At 24.1% G+C, this 18,624-nt stretch overlaps 1 protein-coding gene across 3 annotated transcripts in view; it reads right to left on the reverse strand.

The window, feature by feature from the left end:
* LOC112598672 (furin-1-like) overlaps window positions 1–17,868 on the reverse strand; it is a 120,404-nt gene extending 102,536 nt beyond the window's left edge. For all 3 annotated transcript variants that reach the window (XM_025345204.1, XM_025345203.1, XM_025345205.1), the window contains exon 1: window positions 17,652–17,868. In XM_025345204.1, the coding sequence (XP_025200989.1) occupies window positions 17,652–17,864 (213 nt within the window). In that variant the 5' untranslated portion in view covers window positions 17,865–17,868. The remainder of the gene's footprint in view (window positions 1–17,651) is intronic.
* Window positions 17,869–18,624: the final 756 nt, after the last annotated feature.

An 18,624-nucleotide genomic window follows, 5' to 3' on the forward strand; every position in this document is an offset into this window, starting at 1 on the left:
TTTTTCAATTTAAATGTATAGTATATAATGTACAGCCTACAACCAAAATCGAAAAACAAAATATACGACTGAGAAGTATAAACTTTTTTCATTTTAGTATTCGTGGTTCTAAAGTATACACAATACAACACAACCTTTAAATTCCTTACGCAATATATTTATATTTATGTACACATATTGATACACAGTAGAGGATTTTCACTTGATAAATAAAATTTTGATGAACAAAGTTTAACTGTAAATAAAATAATATTTTTGGGTCATTATTTCCATTTTTTTTTTTTTTTTTGTATATTATCATATACACATAATTATTCTGTTTCGTGGTAGTAAAACATATAGAATTTATTAGTATGACATTTCAATTTCTTAATTTAATTTAAATGTCTTAATAAAACAAAATAATAAAAAAAAAAAAACCATGTCTTTTTTAATTTTGTACAATATATTATCATTCAACAATCATTAAAATATATTTTAATGCAACTAAGAGCTAATTACCCATGCAGCTAGAACTCAGTAATTAAAAATAGAAATACAAATCATTAAAATATTTTTTTGTGAGTTGTATCGATCTGCAAAGAAGTATTTTATTTATTTAAAATCTTTATATTTATAAAAATATATAATACGATGTAAATGCTAATATCACTTAAACTGTTAGTGGGAATTAAAAATATAACTATGTAATTTGTATATTATCTTTTTTATAATTATTTCAATTTCCATGTGCTTTTTTTCATTCAAAATAATTAAATAATTAATCAGTAAATATGATAGTTTAAACAATCTGTAAAATCAAAATCCAAAAAGTGTGTGATTTTAAGAGCTTACATGATGTGATAGAGAGTACACTCTTTAGTAACCATATAATATTATGAAATACAATAATAATATGTATATTTCATTCCATTTGTAACTATATTATATTTGATAATTTATGTGCACGTGTTTAGTTTTTTTTTTCGTAATAAGGAAAACCATTATTAATATTTTATAAAATATTACTTGTTCAATTGTATTCTATAAATGATTGTGAATTTAATTTAGAGTTCAATGATTATTTTACCTAAGTGTTTAAAAAATACATTAAGCATATTTATAAAAATATTATTTTAGTTTTTAAAAGAAATATTTATTTACCAATTTTAGAAAACGTATTAATCGTATTAAGCACTACTTCACGTAACTGTCTTTCCCTGGTGTAATTGTCCAATTGAAAATGTTTACATTTTAATTAAAATGGACTTACTGGACACAATATTCATGCTGTTCTTTAATCAGATCAAAAAAAAAAAAAAAAAATTATATCTATTGATCATATAATAATCAAAGAAAATAAAACATATATACCTAATTTATTTATAACTAACTGATACATTTAGAACGATCAATTTTTAGCATACCTATGGAAACTTCTATTAGGTATATTAAAAATATCTTCTTCTTCTTTTTTTTGCCCTTCCCTTTAAACTATTAATGGGAAAAGTCGTTTTTGTTTTTATTTTATTAAGATTTTTATAAAGATTTATTTTACACCAGTCAACGCCTCGGAACAACCTCGATTTAGTCATTTCCTATGACAGATATAAGTAAGGACATTATTCGTAGTATATTATATTACGTATGATTCTTAAGAAAAATTATATTAAAAATTAAGACATTTGCGTGAATTATGTTAATTTATAACTATATTAAATATGTGCATATGTATCATGTTTTTGTGTAACTCTTTATTACAATAATGTGCTAAAATACTTTTTTACAACAAAAAATATAAACTTTCAAAATCCTAATGATTTTACTAATTTTTTTTTTTTTACAATAACGAATTTTATTTTTTATTCAAAGAAATAATACACAGGTTCATAACCATTGGGAGTTGTTATATTTGTTATATTATTTTATCATTTTGAGTGAGGATAATACACACATTTTGTAATTTTCTTTAAAGTTTCCATGAAAGCCAAATAATAACAATAAGGAGAAATGAGTATTATAATGTTATAATTTTGCGATACAGTAACTATATTTCCCCTAGAAAATCATTTAATACATAATAATTTTACCATAGTAAGGAAAAAAAACAGCCAGTAAAATCTGAATACAATTTTTTTTCATAATTGGATTTTTTGCAAGGACCCTATAAACCAATGACTATGTTCTAAATAACTATGTTATCACTAAAACTTCGTTGAAATACTTTTTAATCATAATTTTAAAATCTTATTATATAATATGATACAATTATTTTTCGTTCAACGAAGAAAATATCAAGTAACATACTACGTATTCTTGTTCCTTAATTTGTAGTAAATGTCACATTCGGTGAATATATTATGTCTGAAAAAAAATATGACACTACGCATCATATATAGTTATAATAGAAGCTCTTAATAATTCATTAGGTAGTTATCTGTGAATGAGTTAACTATGACCTATTTTTAGTCAGTTGATTACCGTTTTTAAAAATTTCAACTGCACGAATAGTGTTTAATAAAATTTTTTGTTTAATTTAACTCGGTTTTTTGTTTGATAATATAATTTATCAATATTATAAGTTATCTATTAAGTTTTATTTTTGTTTGGAAGTTGATGATGATCAAAATGCTGTCTCTGGTGGTCGAATATAGTGTATTGTTATATAGGATTTTTCGTTAGGGATTAATTAATATTTTTTTCGAGTTTATGATAATATTAAACTTACCAATAAATAATAACAGTTTTTAATTTTTCTTAACAAAATGTGTTATAATATTTATTTGGTTTGCTGTATAGATATATGTATGCCGAATTAGTTTCATTACGTCACTATATCCATGTATTGCTATCAAACAATCGGAAAAGTAAAATATATTATACTGATATTTTATTTCAATATACAATAAATTTTACTTAGAATAATTAAGTATCTGAACTAATCTTTTAATAAAAAAATCCTTTCATATTTTCCATTTTGTATTAATCTGTCACTGATATACAGTACCAAAGACATATAACGTTTTTAAACTTACTACCAAATAACAGTAGCTATTGCTTCTAACAATAAAAATGTATTAATAATCATCAAGAGCTTGATAATCATAAAATATACTACAAATATTTCATATGTCTGAAGAAATTAAATCAATACTATGACTATAGTTACGTAATCAATCCCTACATTAAGCATTATACAAAATATTATAATATAAAAAACAGAATTGACTACATATACTTTAAAAAATAAATATATATAATTATGAACTGTAATAATTAAAAATAGAAAAATTATCATGATATATTTTAACCTTATATAATATTATTAAAATTTAAAAAAAATTGTCATTTACTGTGTAAAAATTGTACGCATCTTTACATCTTGTTAAACTTTTAAAATACATAATACTTTGAATGCAATCAATTTAAAGTAGATGTCCTGTAAAACTAATCTTAAGAGGAAATCGTATTAAATGAATTAGGCATTGGTCGACAAGAGGGCTTTTTGGGATAAAGGGAAAAGCATTCAGCACATTTTAGTTCAAGTCAAAATGAACATTCGAGTTTTTCTGAGAAAATCTCATTTCTCCCAATTATCGTTACCTATAAAAGACATTTGTAGAAGACTTTTTAATTCGATTGATCCAGTATTGTAAGGAAATTTAAAGATAAATTGTTTTATTATGTTTAAAGTATTGTGATATAACACTTATTCCATTTTATTATAATCGTATAATTTAAATTAAAAAATATATGTAATAATATTTTCAATTTATTTCAGTACTTAGTCCATAACTTCAAAATTAAAATATATAAAATAGTTTTCTTTGGAAAATGATGGTTTAATGAAAGGGTAATGTCTTAAAACTTGTTTTCTATTTCTACAGACGAAATCGGGTGCAAACATATTTAAGCGATGAGCAAATAATATAAGGTATGTGGTTTAATGGTTCCTTGAATAGCTTAACCACGTTATATTACACTTCAAAAGAATAAAGTTAATAAAGTTTTGAGCAAATGCTTCTTACTTGTCTATTTTGTAGCAAAAACAAAATCCCAAGTAAACATGATGAATTTTTTTCAACTAACAATAATTTTGGGTTTCAAATAAAACTAAATGTAATAAATCACTGATATTATTATTAGAAAATTAATCTTTGGAAAATTGTACCCAAATAATAAGAAATAAAAAGTACATTAGCTGCTTTCAATTGTAATATATGTTTTTTTTTTTTACAACACTTAAAATATATCTCTAGATACAGATAAAAGATAACGAAATTAAAATAATAAAAAACAGAATTTCTAAAAAAGCATTTATATTTTAAATATAATACGTATTATATGAGTTTAAGTTTTTACCTTTGTAAATAGATAGGTTCAAATAAGATTATCCGCTGTTATTTATAAAGATAATATAGATACTACAAACTGCAAAAAAGAACATGAAAACAAAATCAAATAAATAGGCCAAAGACAATAAAACTAAATTAATTTAACTGTTTTAAAAATATCATTGTTTATATGAAATATAATAATATTGAAAAAATTTCAAATTGTGACAAATTATGTTTTTAAATACCTAACAGCAAAATAATTTAAATTGTCATTTTACATTTAAACGTATAATTTTGTCGAAATTTGATCTAAAAATGTTTATAAATAAAACTATTATTATAAATGTTTAAATATTTCATTTTCAATATAAACTGGTTATGGAAAAACTTGAATTACATCATCAAGATTTTAAATAAATATTTTTTGCATCACAATTATTGAAATAAATCTTTAAAAAAAAATAAAAATTACCCATGCCCATGAAATAATAGTATATTTTAAATATTATACTACGAATAAATAAATTTTAAATACACATTGAATAAAAAATAAGAGTGCGTATATTTAGTATGACATATTTTTTTTTAGTACATTTATTTATGATTTTTTGCTTTTGAATTACAACAAAATAAGAAAATAATTTGATGAGAAATTTTTATATTACGGGTGATTATCCACTTTTATCAAAATTTAAAATTAATACTTCAAAATCAATGTTTGCAATACAAATTTAATTTACTGAGAAATTAAGGTCACGTAAAATCAAGTTGAAATAATAAAACAGAACAAAAATAAAAAAACTTTGTAATGTCTATATTCAGATTTTAATTTTAAAATAGTAAATTTAGATGTATGGTTATTATTTAAAACTAATATGGAACAAAAAATAAAAAATAACGAATACCAATAAACAATTTATAAAATATACATGACTAATATGACTAATGATAAAAATGTGATTTGTGTAAAAAATAAAAATAAATACTATATCCATTATAGACTATGTGTGTTACCATATAAACTGTTTTTAACTTATTTTGATGTTTGGCATGGTTTTGGGATTTCTTAAATTGGCTTTCATGTTTCTCCAGAGAATTCCTATCAAGCAATAAATCAACTTTGTTCATCGAAGAAAATAGTATTTTCATCAATGTGTTAGTTTTATAAAATCATTCACTGGTCACGATTTTGGCCTTAAACAAGCAACATGACATCAATGTTTAAACCCAATGAAATTTATATAACAGCTTTTATCATCCTAGTAAAATATTTCAAACATTTTATTCTTATACTTTTTTATAATTTTATTTAATACTTCTTTTTTATGATTGATAACTTCAGGAGTAATCAAGTGTTTTATTTTATTAAAAAATCTGTTAAGTATTTATTTGAGTAATACATTTCTACATGAAATGCAATATAGCTATATAGCTTGATTATTTTTTCAAGAAAATTAATTTTTAATGCTATATAAAGGATATTTCAGTTGACGTAAAATATATTTTAAGTTATACAACAATAAAAATTAAATACTATAAATAATAATAACAATAAGGTTATCATTTGGAATTTTACTTCTTAAATTATTCCTTTATTTAATCATAAATTATATCAAGATTTTCTATATCGATGTATTAATTAAGAATTTTTATCAAATATCTGATTATTGGTTGATTCTTAAGAAAGTGAATCAAGATAAAAATCAAAAACACTGATAAAATATAATATGAAACTAATACATGTCCAATATTATGTTCATTTTTTTTTTTACATTTTTATTTAATTTGATTGTATTGTAAGAACAATATCCTTTACATGCATTATATGGCCCGACGGGTCTCTACGGTTGGTTCCTAATGTCAAATATACAACTTGCTTGCATGCCATCTAAAATGTAATGGCTGTCAGCTAAATGTTAAACATGATTTCGTATCTATTCTTTTCAAATTTTAAATAAAAAAAAAAAAAAAAAAAACAAATAAAGCAACACAATCAACAATTTACAAACATGCTGATTCTATGAAACTAAATTCAATCAACTTGTTTCGTTGTCACTACTTTGCATATAGTACCAATAACAGACTCATGATATGGTAGTCTTATGAGAGTCGACGTGAAAATTGTTTTAGACATTTTAGTATTACACTACGTCACACTAAAATAGACACGTTGGTATTAAATATTACCCAAAACAGTGTGGGGCTTAACTCTTAGAATTATAACAAGTAAAATAAGAGTTATCAAAATAAAAACGTATAAAATCCAAGATAATTAATGACTGTACAAAACGCAATAAAATATTAAAAATTAAACAGCGGTCGTATTTATCACGTAAAATAAAATAATTAAATCTATAATTTACACTTATGAGATTGCATAGAAAACTACTTTCATTATTATATTTATTTGTTTAAAAAAAAAAAAAATAATTAAAGCCATCAGTTTTAAAAATAATCATACTTCACTTAAATTATTAAAGTAGTGTTCACTATTAGTTTTAAATTATCAAAATGTTATTTAAAACAATACGATAATATTAAATATGTTTTGTTTTAATATTTATACGTACTCAAATAATCAAATTAATAATTTACGTTTTATTAAATACTTTAGAAAAACCGTATCGTGTTAATCATAGTTAATATGTGTTCATATTAGGTATCTCATATTCACCTTACGATTATTTTGGTTGCAACATATAATATGTTTATTGTTTAAAATACACAAAATGTAAACAAATGGTACTTTTACATAATACAATTGTGGTTATATTCAAATAAAATGTCGGTTATCTCAAAATGTATTGTTATATTTTGAGCTGTTACAAAATAAATTAAATTTACGTATTTTTAAAATCGATCACTATGAAAAATTAATTACTTAATATCATAAAAACTTTAATAATATTATATACTTATCCAGATATTTGTATTATTCTTAAAGTATTAAAAATTGTTTTAAGATAGTTTATACTGTTTATAGGTTATAGCTACTCTGATATTTAAAATTTAAGATAGTGCTTTATAATTATCTAATTTATAATGTAAGAATTAGAACTACTGAATAGGATGTATTCAACTGTAATTATTAGTAGGTATATATTTACTATAAAACCTAACAACTTGAATAACTGATGAATATATTATTATTTAAATATAGTAGTTAAATAATGATAAAAGCAGAGTAAAAATTTGTTTAGAAAATCATGTTTAAAATCAATTTTAGAATTTTTAATATCTTAGTTTCTGAGCAAAGCGATGTATGTATTAATTTTAACACGATGAGTGTTTTTTCTATTTATCATTGTTTTTTGAGGCAGTAAAAATACTTTGATTTTAAAAAATAGAGGTGGTTTCTGATATAAAATTGAATCTGATTAGTACCTAAGGGAGTCAAAAGTGAAAAATTTTCAGTTAATTTTTTTTATAATCAGAAAAATAAAAAAAAAAATTAAAGAAAATCGGGAATTTTAAGCAAATTCAATAATTGATAAAATCGATTTTGTTTTTTTTTTTTTTTGTTAGTACTCAAAAATAAATAATTAATAATAATTTTCAATTTAATTAATAATCTTTACCAAATGTTTATTTTATCATTTTTTAATTATTTATAGATATTAAAAATTTTCGATTTTTTTTTCTTTCTATAAATGCCGATTAAAAATTATTTGTTAAGTAAAAATAGTTGAAAATGTATTACAAAATTTCTCATGAGTTGTGTGGTGTACGTAGACGGCCATTACTATTATTTTATAAACAAATAATTTAGATTACTAAATAATTTTAAGTAGGTCGAACTGATGAAATAAAATGTGCTGAGATGATAACATATCATAACACTACAGTTTAAGACTACCACACATACAGGACAAAGTGTCCGGTCGTTATCGTGTGTACGACAAAAACGGAGATCTCAATAATACGAGTGTGTACTATTATCGTGGCTCAAAATAAATACCAATTGATATATATATTTTGTGTGTCTGTTTCACAATAATAGGGTTTCCAACAACTATAGTTTGTGTTATATTGTTGTTAATAATTGTCCAACGTATTTACCTTTATAAGTTTTTACAGCACCAGGATATAAATATCGTATGGCATTAAGCTGATGGAATTTTCGCGATTAGCACTCGCCATATATACAACTGTTTATCACTTATCACGCTCTGTTCGGTTTTCTTTAATTTCGTATAATATTGGACTAAAAGGTCTATCATTATACTTATAACTGTAACATCGTCTGCATTATTATTTAACTGAGGATATCATACTTACGCTATCTGTAAATTTTCTTTTTCAAATTATTTTCTTTACAATAATATCATTTACAATTTTAACGCCGTCGTTACCAACTATTTCGTTATCTCACGGAAACTCACTTTTGCCTTTCTTATCGCATGCCACCTCGGCGGTTGTCTACGTCTGTCATGCATAACAATTACGCCGCACTTTACGTCCAAAGATATTATTTAAATTTAACCATCACAAATTCGATCGTGTACATCAAATGCTTATTTTTTATGATTATTTTAACCGTAAAAAGTAAAATACCATACACAGTGGCATAACATCTAGCTTTCGGTAATATAAGAAATCACTAAAAACGATACCTGCCACTTTTGCACAAAACATGAATTTATGTACTTAAGCTAATTATAATATTATTTTTTTTCTTTCTCCCCCCCCCACACTCACAAATTGTTAAGTTAATATCTTTATCATGATTATCACTCATCATAAAATAACTATATAGATAAATATGATAAGAAATAATTTAAATAATTAATTATATTCAACAAATAAAGAATATAAGTAAGAAGAGTATAAGAGTGATAATAGTTCAAAATTGGAAATCAAAGTGTGGCGCAGTGGTTAATGACTGTCGCCAGTGTCATATCAACGCAATCAAGTAATTATAATAATGTTGATTATAATCACGATTGGTCTTGTAACTCATTTGAAATTCTTTTATATTATATCAGTGCTACTGCTCATATACTATTCCATATTATATTAATTCTAATGCAATTACTTTTAAACCATAAACTGTAATAATATAACATAGTAGTATATAATATACGATACGTAGAAAAATGTATTGGAATTGCTTAGACACACGTCATATTATTTCTCATATTTATATAAAATGTATTGTTATTCTAAGCATTCATGTATTGGAGTTTTGGAAGACATTTTACCGAGTATTTTCGGTTTTTTATCTTCCAACAGTCGAAACTCCCAGAACCAACGATCTTATTTTTAGATTGCCTCAAAATAACAATAATTTTATAAATAATTGTATAACACTATCAACAAAATTTAATGATACATAATTTTATATTACTAGAACTTAATCACAATTTAAATTAAATTTAAATTTGTTCATTTAAAAATATACCCATAAAGTTTTATTGCTGACATTGTAAGCGACGCTTATACTGCTTATATGCACAATGAATGCCACGGCACAGCGTACAGCCCACAGACCACGCTTGTGTTTTAGATACGGCATGTAGGATGATATGATTTTAAGACATCATGCTCAAAACGTGATTTGTATTCATAGAAGTAATTATTGTTCAACAAGAATTTTTAGACCACTAAAATTATTTATTTTTTAAAACAAAAAATCAGTGTTTTTAAAAATTTTATTGTATTATAGTATTTTAAAGTTATAAATTTTCAACATTATTATATTGAGATTTTATTTATAATGTATATTTATACTAATACAAATGATTTTAAAATTATTTAATTCATCATGCCTAACGAATTTACTTCTGTGAAATGCAAAATTAAAATAAAATTGTTTTTAAATTATTGTTATTGATGTACAATCCAAAAATCCAAAAATAATATGCCTTAAATATATCAATTTAATAGTTGAATACATAAAAAAAAAAAAAAAAAAAAAAAAAAAAAAACGACATCATAAAATATATGTTGACTAGTAACATATTTTTGTCAAAGATTATAAGTACTAACATAATACATGAATACGGCAACGGTATTAGTGGAATTGCGATTAGATAAGAACAAATTTATCTAATAATAGTTATCAACCCCCTCAATTATGCAATGATATTCTCTGCAATATTTACTTAAAGGTTTACAAGGGTGGTTATTGGCTTATACCTTTATATGCTTGTTACTAATATTCTACATGTACGTTGATAATCGTTGGGTTCTATAGGACATGTTTAATGTATATTATATCTAACAAAAACAGACCCTCTGAGATAATTTAAAAAAAAAAATTAATTTTACACATTTATTGCAGTACTTAGGTAAGCTACCATCCACCACCGCATACGAAGATACATATTGTTTCAAGTTGTATTTTAATTTAGTTTTTAATACTATTTAAGTTTGATAATAACTTTTTTACTCAATTTATATTTATTTCTTTAATAATAAAAACATTCATTATTTTATTTATATAATAATATAAACGTAAATATTATTGTATTCATAATTTTATTGAATTTTTTTACCAAAATTTAATATGTTTATAAAAATATGTAAGTAACCAAATAAAGAATAATATAACCAAGATAATTTTGTAAAGATACAATTGCTTGCAAGATTGGAATTTGATAATACCTGAACAAAAATGAAAAAATATTAAATTTCTTAAAAGAAAATATAATCTTTCTATAATTAGTTGACTTTTGTTTAAATAATAAAGAAAATGTTGGTTTTAGAATATTGTAATATTTAAAATATTTTACGGAAAATACTGATTTTAAAAAGATTTGATTTTCTCCATAGTTTCTCTAGCTGTATGGAATAACTATCATCAACTGTTAAAAAATATTTGAAAAATTTAAGCCAGCATAGTGTTTACCAAACACCGTCCAAAATCATTTTCTAAGTTAATATCAGAAATTCATAGCATACTGACATACCAGTACCTTGTACTCAGATGAGTGAAACATGATAGCCAGATTTTCTGATCCTATAAAAAGTGTTTAAGTTGTTTATTACTAGTAAGCTGTTGATTTTAATAATACAATATTATCTTGAATTTTATTTTATTATTATCCTACACGTGGATTTGTATGAGCAATAAACACATAATATATTTGTAACATATCATAAATTATTGCATAATAAAATTATACAACACATTTATAAAAAAAATAAATACATCAAATACTTGATTGTGAACTCGTAACAACTATGTACATATTAATTTTATAACAAAAAATTAACAATAATATTATTATTTGTGTAATATTATTTTATGAAAAACCAACAAAATATTTTAAAAATATAATAAACGTAAAAATAATATAGTTACTTTTTTGATTACATAAGTTTATATAATATAAAATATAATGTTATAGCTTCGTAAACAGTAAGTTGATTCTTTAATACATTTGCGTAGATAAGAGTGATAAAAAACAAGAAAAAATTACTGAATATCAATATAAAAAACACGTGTATGTAATAATATTAACATAAATGTATGATTTTTTATTAATTGACACAATAATAAATGTAATTAATTTATTATTGAGATAAATACATGATTATTTTAGAAAATTTTTATTTTATGTTACAAATTATAATGTTAAAATTGTAATAATGGTGTAATGATGACCAATATTAAAACATTTTTATTTTAGTTATCGTTTTAATTTAAAATACATTTAATATTTATTAAAAACTTCTTTTTTTTATTAATACGAAACCAATTATATTTAAACGACATAAATTGTTTAAAACCGAAATTGTAGTAATCTATTACACGTGCATTATAAGACAATAAATCTGTATTATTATATTTACTTTTATAACTCATCTTTTAGAGTTCTTAAAGTGTAAGATCTATAAAAATTATTACTATTATATTTTAAATTATATTGTGCAATGTAGAGCAATACCATTGTACATATCAGTATTATTTGAACCAAGAAACACTTTAAGAATTTATGAAAATTAAAAATAAAGAAATAAATCACTGAGCACAACAACTATAATGCTTAAAAATATAACACATAGTTATGAGTTATGATTCATAACCATATAATTTTATTGGTCGAATTTCAAAAAATATAAAAAATATTTATAAAATATAAGACTAGGTATGTAAAATGCACCTAAATAATTAGCAGTAAAATGTTATCTCTTGTACTCTTATTTTATTTTAATAGTGTGTATTTTGATAAATAATCATTCAATATCAAGCTTTATAGCATAAAGTAAATAATTTAATTTTAATTCAAATTATATATTTGATCAATATTTATATTTTTTATATATAGATAGTATACAGTAACTATAAGAACTAGTTATTTTCCTTTTTTGAATAGCTACATCGATTACATATATTATATCAAAATAATGAGCCTATGTGCATTTAGTTTATACTTTGTAAGTAAGATTCATAATAATATTCAAACATTACAATGAAATCACATATCTTCTAGTAAAAGAGTTCATCTAGATGTTACTTTGAAGGACCCAAGTGAAAAATTCCTAATAATTTTCTTAGTAATAAAAAAAAAACTTGAAAAGACACTAATTTTAAAAAAAATTACATTTCCTTGAAATTTTAACCAAATTTTAGATTTTCTATAAATTGTATTACTTTAAAAATACTTGACTAATGTTTAGTTTTTTATATGTATTTAGCATTTTTAATTATTTTTTTTTAGTTTATTCTCTTGAATCGACTAAAAAAAGCTTGAACATTGAACAGAGATTTTCAAAAGTAGTTTAAATTGAAAACAAAAAATCTAAAAAGATGTATGAAAACTACTTTATATAAATATTTTAAGTTAAAATGTGGACAAAATTATATATTTTAACAAAAATAACATTAAAATCTAAAATATTTTTTTGTAATTCAAAGACACTTTTTATTAAAATTTGAAACTTAAGTGTATTTTATTAATTGTTATACAAACAATTTTTAAAAATTCGCAATTATGATATTGACTGTGTATATTTTATACCATGTACTTTTTTACATCTTTCTATGGTAAATCAGTATTGAATCAAAAGTTAATAATTTATTTAATTATAAGTATATTTTATTATATACTACTATATTATACACAATACACATACATTAAAATGTACTTAACGACGAAGTACACTCAACACCTATTGTAAAGCAGAGTGGTTATTTACTTTCCCTCTATTTTTTTTTTTTAAATTTACAAATAATAAATTTAAAAAATAAACACACAAACATCATTGTGAGATAAATACATTCATCTCTCCGGTCAGAATCGAAAATATAAGCAACTGAAAAATAATTACTTGGAATCAGGCACTCATTTCGACTAACTTATTTTGGCGGAGAATAATATATTATCAAAAATAGTAGTTATATATGTTTATATATATTATATTATTAGATATCTTAAATCAATAATATTATAATCATAATCAAATAAAATATACGTAGGTATAACAGCGATATTTGAATAAATAACATATTAATCACGGTTCCATATTTATATCTACCTCACTATATTGAACTTATAATAATATACGTAATCTATAATAACGTAATACTAAAACAGTAAAAATTTATAATAGACAAACAACATGCGTCTTTTTGAACGAAGAACCTAGTCGCTGTTAAATCTGTTAAAACTTTATCATATTTTATATAATATGTCATGATATAAGATGAATAGTTTTAAACTAAGCTTAGTTAAAACCACACTTTTTGAGATTTCACTAGAATCTTTTTTCATTTAAAGTCGTCTGCGTATTTGTCTATATACTTATAACTTATAACAGTCATAACTTACAAACAAGTTACTTATAAAATCAAAAAAAAATACCAATATAAAATAAATGCTAAATTATATTATTTTTGATTGATATAAGGAAGCTTTAAACTGTATCATAACTTAAAATAATCTTTAGATCAAAATCATAGAAGTTATATAAAATGTTTTAAAATTTAATTTTTGCCATAAATTAGTATATTTTATTAAAATAATAAATTATCTATGTATTACATTTAATTAAAATATTGAAATTATGTATTTATAGGTAGTTTATATTTTTGAAAAATTAATTAATATGATGTGCATTTATTATGTATATGTATTACTTACATATATTATATACATTAGTTAAATTTTATAATTTTATTTAGAAAAATAAACAAATTAAATACATATTTTATAATAAGTAAATAAAAATATTCATACTAATAGAAGTCAGAACAGAATATTTAAATTAAAATAATATTAATTTACCCAGATATTATAAAAGAAATGGATTCCGAAAAACGTTACTTTTTAATTATAAAACAATTTAAAGTTTATATAGTAAGTATACATAGTTATTGTACATATTAAAATCATACTAAAACTCAAATAAAACTAAAACTTTAATTTCATCTACAAAATAAATTAAAAATTATCACAATTTTGATGACGTGTTTTCAAATTCCAACTTTAAATGATTAAAATAATTAATTTGGATTTACGCTCAACTTGTTGTTTAATTATTATAAGAACTTCTTTTATCTTATCTTGACAGGGCATAAACGTTATTATTAACGAGAAAAATACTATAAAAAAGTTGACATTTTAAAATGAGTATAAAAATAATCTTATATAATTAAAAAATTGATCATATCCAATAAATACTAATTTTAAAATTTTGTGAAAATTTAAAGTATTTTAAGTTATTGGTTTTTGAATTATGATAAAATAACAAAATAGATTTTATCAAGTACTGATGTTGTGTATTTTTTTTTTACTTTGGACGCTAGGAATAGTCTCATCTCCTCCCTACGTCCCCAGACAAAGTACTATTTACTATCATAAACTAACCTAAAAATTGAAGATGGGAGCATGGAAGCATTTTCACTGCCCCGTTCGGTAATTTTAAAAACAAAAATACATAATTAAATGAAAAAAAAAAATCATTATATAACCAATACATTCATTGCTCCTCTCAAAATATAACTTTTTTATTGAAAATCTAAATCAAATTTTGCGTCGTAATTTATTGAAAAGTATTATACAATAAGTCAATGACAACGTTAAAAAAACAAACTAAAGACAAATAAAAATAAATAAAAGTGTTAATTACTATAACTTCCCCCCTCACACCAATTACCAAAACTTTTTTTCTGGCTACAGCCTTAACTAAAACGAAATATATGTTTTGAAAGTATTATATTTTGGTTTTAATTAACAACATTCACTAAATTTACAAAAATGTACAGTAGATAAATGAAAAATATAATATATTAACAATATGAGAACAAAACTTCATTCTAGTTTACGTCTATTCCTCTACCTGGCACATACTCAATATTATAAAAAAAAAATTACAACACCTAACTTTTTTTATGTCTCAGTCCTCGTCTTTAAACTGATGTTTTAGTTCGTAATTTACAATATTGGTTACCTTATTTCTTTATATTCTTTTCCTTTTTTTTTCCTTTTACTTTATAACTTTAAGAATGCATGTCAATTATTCTCATTGCGCTAAATTTTCTATTAACTGATAAAACAAACAGCATACCTGTCCATATTTCGATGAAACAATTAATAATAATAATAAAAATAAGAAACATATCATTTAACATCGTAATATTTAGCATTTCAAATATGTATTTAAGTATTTCTTGTATTATTTTACTTTGTTATTGAGTGAGGCGTGACAATTAATACAATTATATTATATTCTTCTGTATTTCAATTATTGAACTGTAACTATTTTATTGTATTTATCTACATAAAAAAAATAAATATTATTCGATTCTATCATAACATCATCTACATCATGTTATAGAAGTACATCAAGTACAATAAATATTACTGAAATAAAGCTATATTGGAGTTAGGTTAATAAGATATGGTAACATGAATTGTTAAATAAAACAAAATAGAGGTATAAGTGTATAAATTACTAATAACTCACTACAACTGTGTAAATTACTATAACAAATTGAGGGGTTGTAATAATGTTGTAAGTACATTATTTTTAAGGCAACTATAATTAAATATTGTAAATATAAAGTACAAAAATAAATTAAGTTTAGAGTTTACATGTTTTTCCTTAAAATAATGACACAACATTTTATACGAATTTCAGACATTAAAAAAACTCTAAAAGTTTCATATAGTGCTTTGATTAAATTGTGATATAGCAGAAGTTTAAAAAGGGAAAAATTCCATTTTATTCTATTATTATGTGTATTCTTGTCACTTTGTCAGATAAAAAAACACATCTAAAAGTTACATAAACATCATTGATATAATTGGTTTAAAAAAAATATATATATATATATACATTTTCAAGATTATTTTTATATGAATAATGAATATGTATCATAATAATATAACTTAAAACCTTTTTGTCAGCATACAATTTTCAAACCTTCGAAACGTGTTACATTTACCTATTTTTATTTTATTATAATATTATACAATTATAAGGTAGATATAGCATGTGTTATATTATATTGTATTATATCTTAATTAATTACACAATTTTTTATTTATTGATGTATTTTTATTTTTATAAGTTATAGTTTAAGCTTAAAGCGGTCTTTTTCATATTATTATTATAGTAGACTCAATAAAAATCTTGTTTAAATTACGATTGTTTTTGCTTGAATCGTGGAAAATCTGATTATCAACTACGTGGAAACGTACTTATTCGAATATTATTATTTATTACCCATTTAAGAATTAATTCGATACTTAGGCTTATTAAATCCACGAAAAGGTAAGAATTTTTTTTTTTTTTTAATGTGATGTAGATAAAATGAAACCGTTATACCGGTATTGTAGTATTTGCGAATATTATAATGAATGATTAAAATGTAAGATACAATCGAGTGAGTGTATTCATTTTATAGCATAAAATACTAGAGTTATGAACTCGCTGTGGCATAACTAAATAATTGTGAACACCCTTTGGTAATTGACAAATGAAAAAAAAAAAAAATTTCGGGCAAAGTACGAGCTGTATCACTCATCACTCATATCTAAGTTCGCCTTAACGCTTCAGTACAAGGTCGCGGGAAGTCGGAGTATTCGATAGCTACACGTCTTAATCGTATTATTTTTATAACGAGACTAGGCGTTTCGGTATTATAGCGATACCAACACCGGTCAGCTTAGATGTCCAAATTTCTGTTTCGTCGAATCCAAAAATATCCGTCTCTAACAATAACTACAAAAATCACACATTAAATATTATAAGTCGTGAGACCCGCAGTGTTACGGGTGCGGCGGTGGTGTGATACGATGCGGATAAATCGTTCGCTAAAAATCTATAGAGGGAGAAGAAGAAGAAGAAGAAAAAAGTGACGACGTAAAGAGACGCCGAACTGACCTGTCCGCGGTTCAGGAATCCATACTTCCTGGCCACCCTGTCCGCCTGGAGCCCGTGGTCGCCGTTCACGCTGGCCACTCGGACGGCGAACTGGTTGGTGTAGTGCGCGGCCCCGTCGACGTCGGCGGCCACGGCAAGCCACACCGGAACCAACAGCAACATCGTGGCCGTCCGGCCGAGACGTCGACAGAGGCGATGAGCGTTCGGCGCCATCGTTGTGGCGTGTGCTACTGGTGGCGATGATGGTCGCGCGCGCGTTCGTTTTCGTGGTGCCGGTGGCGGCGGGTGCGCGCCCTGCGGAGCGGCGGCGGCGGCGGCCTGTGGGTGTAACTTCGCCGCCGCCGTTACCCATCAAACATTCATATCCACAGCACACGTTTTCCTTCAACAAAACCACCCTCCCTCCCATCCGTCATCCGTCGTCCCGTTTAAGCGTAGAAGGCAATTTGGTCAGTAAAAAAAAAAAAAAAAAAAAAAGAAGAAGAAGAAAAAGAAAAAGAAAAAAAACGCAAAGAAAGAAAATTTATAGAAAAAATAGTGCGGGCGTCGGGAGACAGTGAGAGCAGAAGTGTCTGTATTGGAGATGAACGAAGCGACGGAAAAAAAACGCGTGAAGAGGAAATAGAAAAACGGTTAGGTGCACAATGTAACTGCACATATTGTATTATATCATAGACCAATGACTTACGATAGAATACGACTGTAGCGTCGTAGTCGTCGTAATAGTAATATGACAAATGCAATGCGCCCCTTTCGTCCCACGCCATCCGCTGACCCGATTTCCACGATATTGCATTATGCAAAACGAAAATGTCGAACGATTTATACTCACACTCCGCGTCCGCTACGACGAATTCAACGCTATATACTATACGCGCGATGGAATAGAGTTTTGAGAAGAAAAAAATTACTCCGAAAATTGTTGAGTTTATACCTACTTCCGAGACACCCGCGTCTCAATGTTCATAACAAT

This window comes from Melanaphis sacchari, unplaced genomic scaffold (assembly GCF_002803265.2).
Source record: "Melanaphis sacchari strain LSU unplaced genomic scaffold, SCAv2.0 Contig49_pilon_pilon, whole genome shotgun sequence".
In the NCBI taxonomy this organism is placed as follows: domain Eukaryota; kingdom Metazoa; phylum Arthropoda; class Insecta; order Hemiptera; family Aphididae; genus Melanaphis; species Melanaphis sacchari.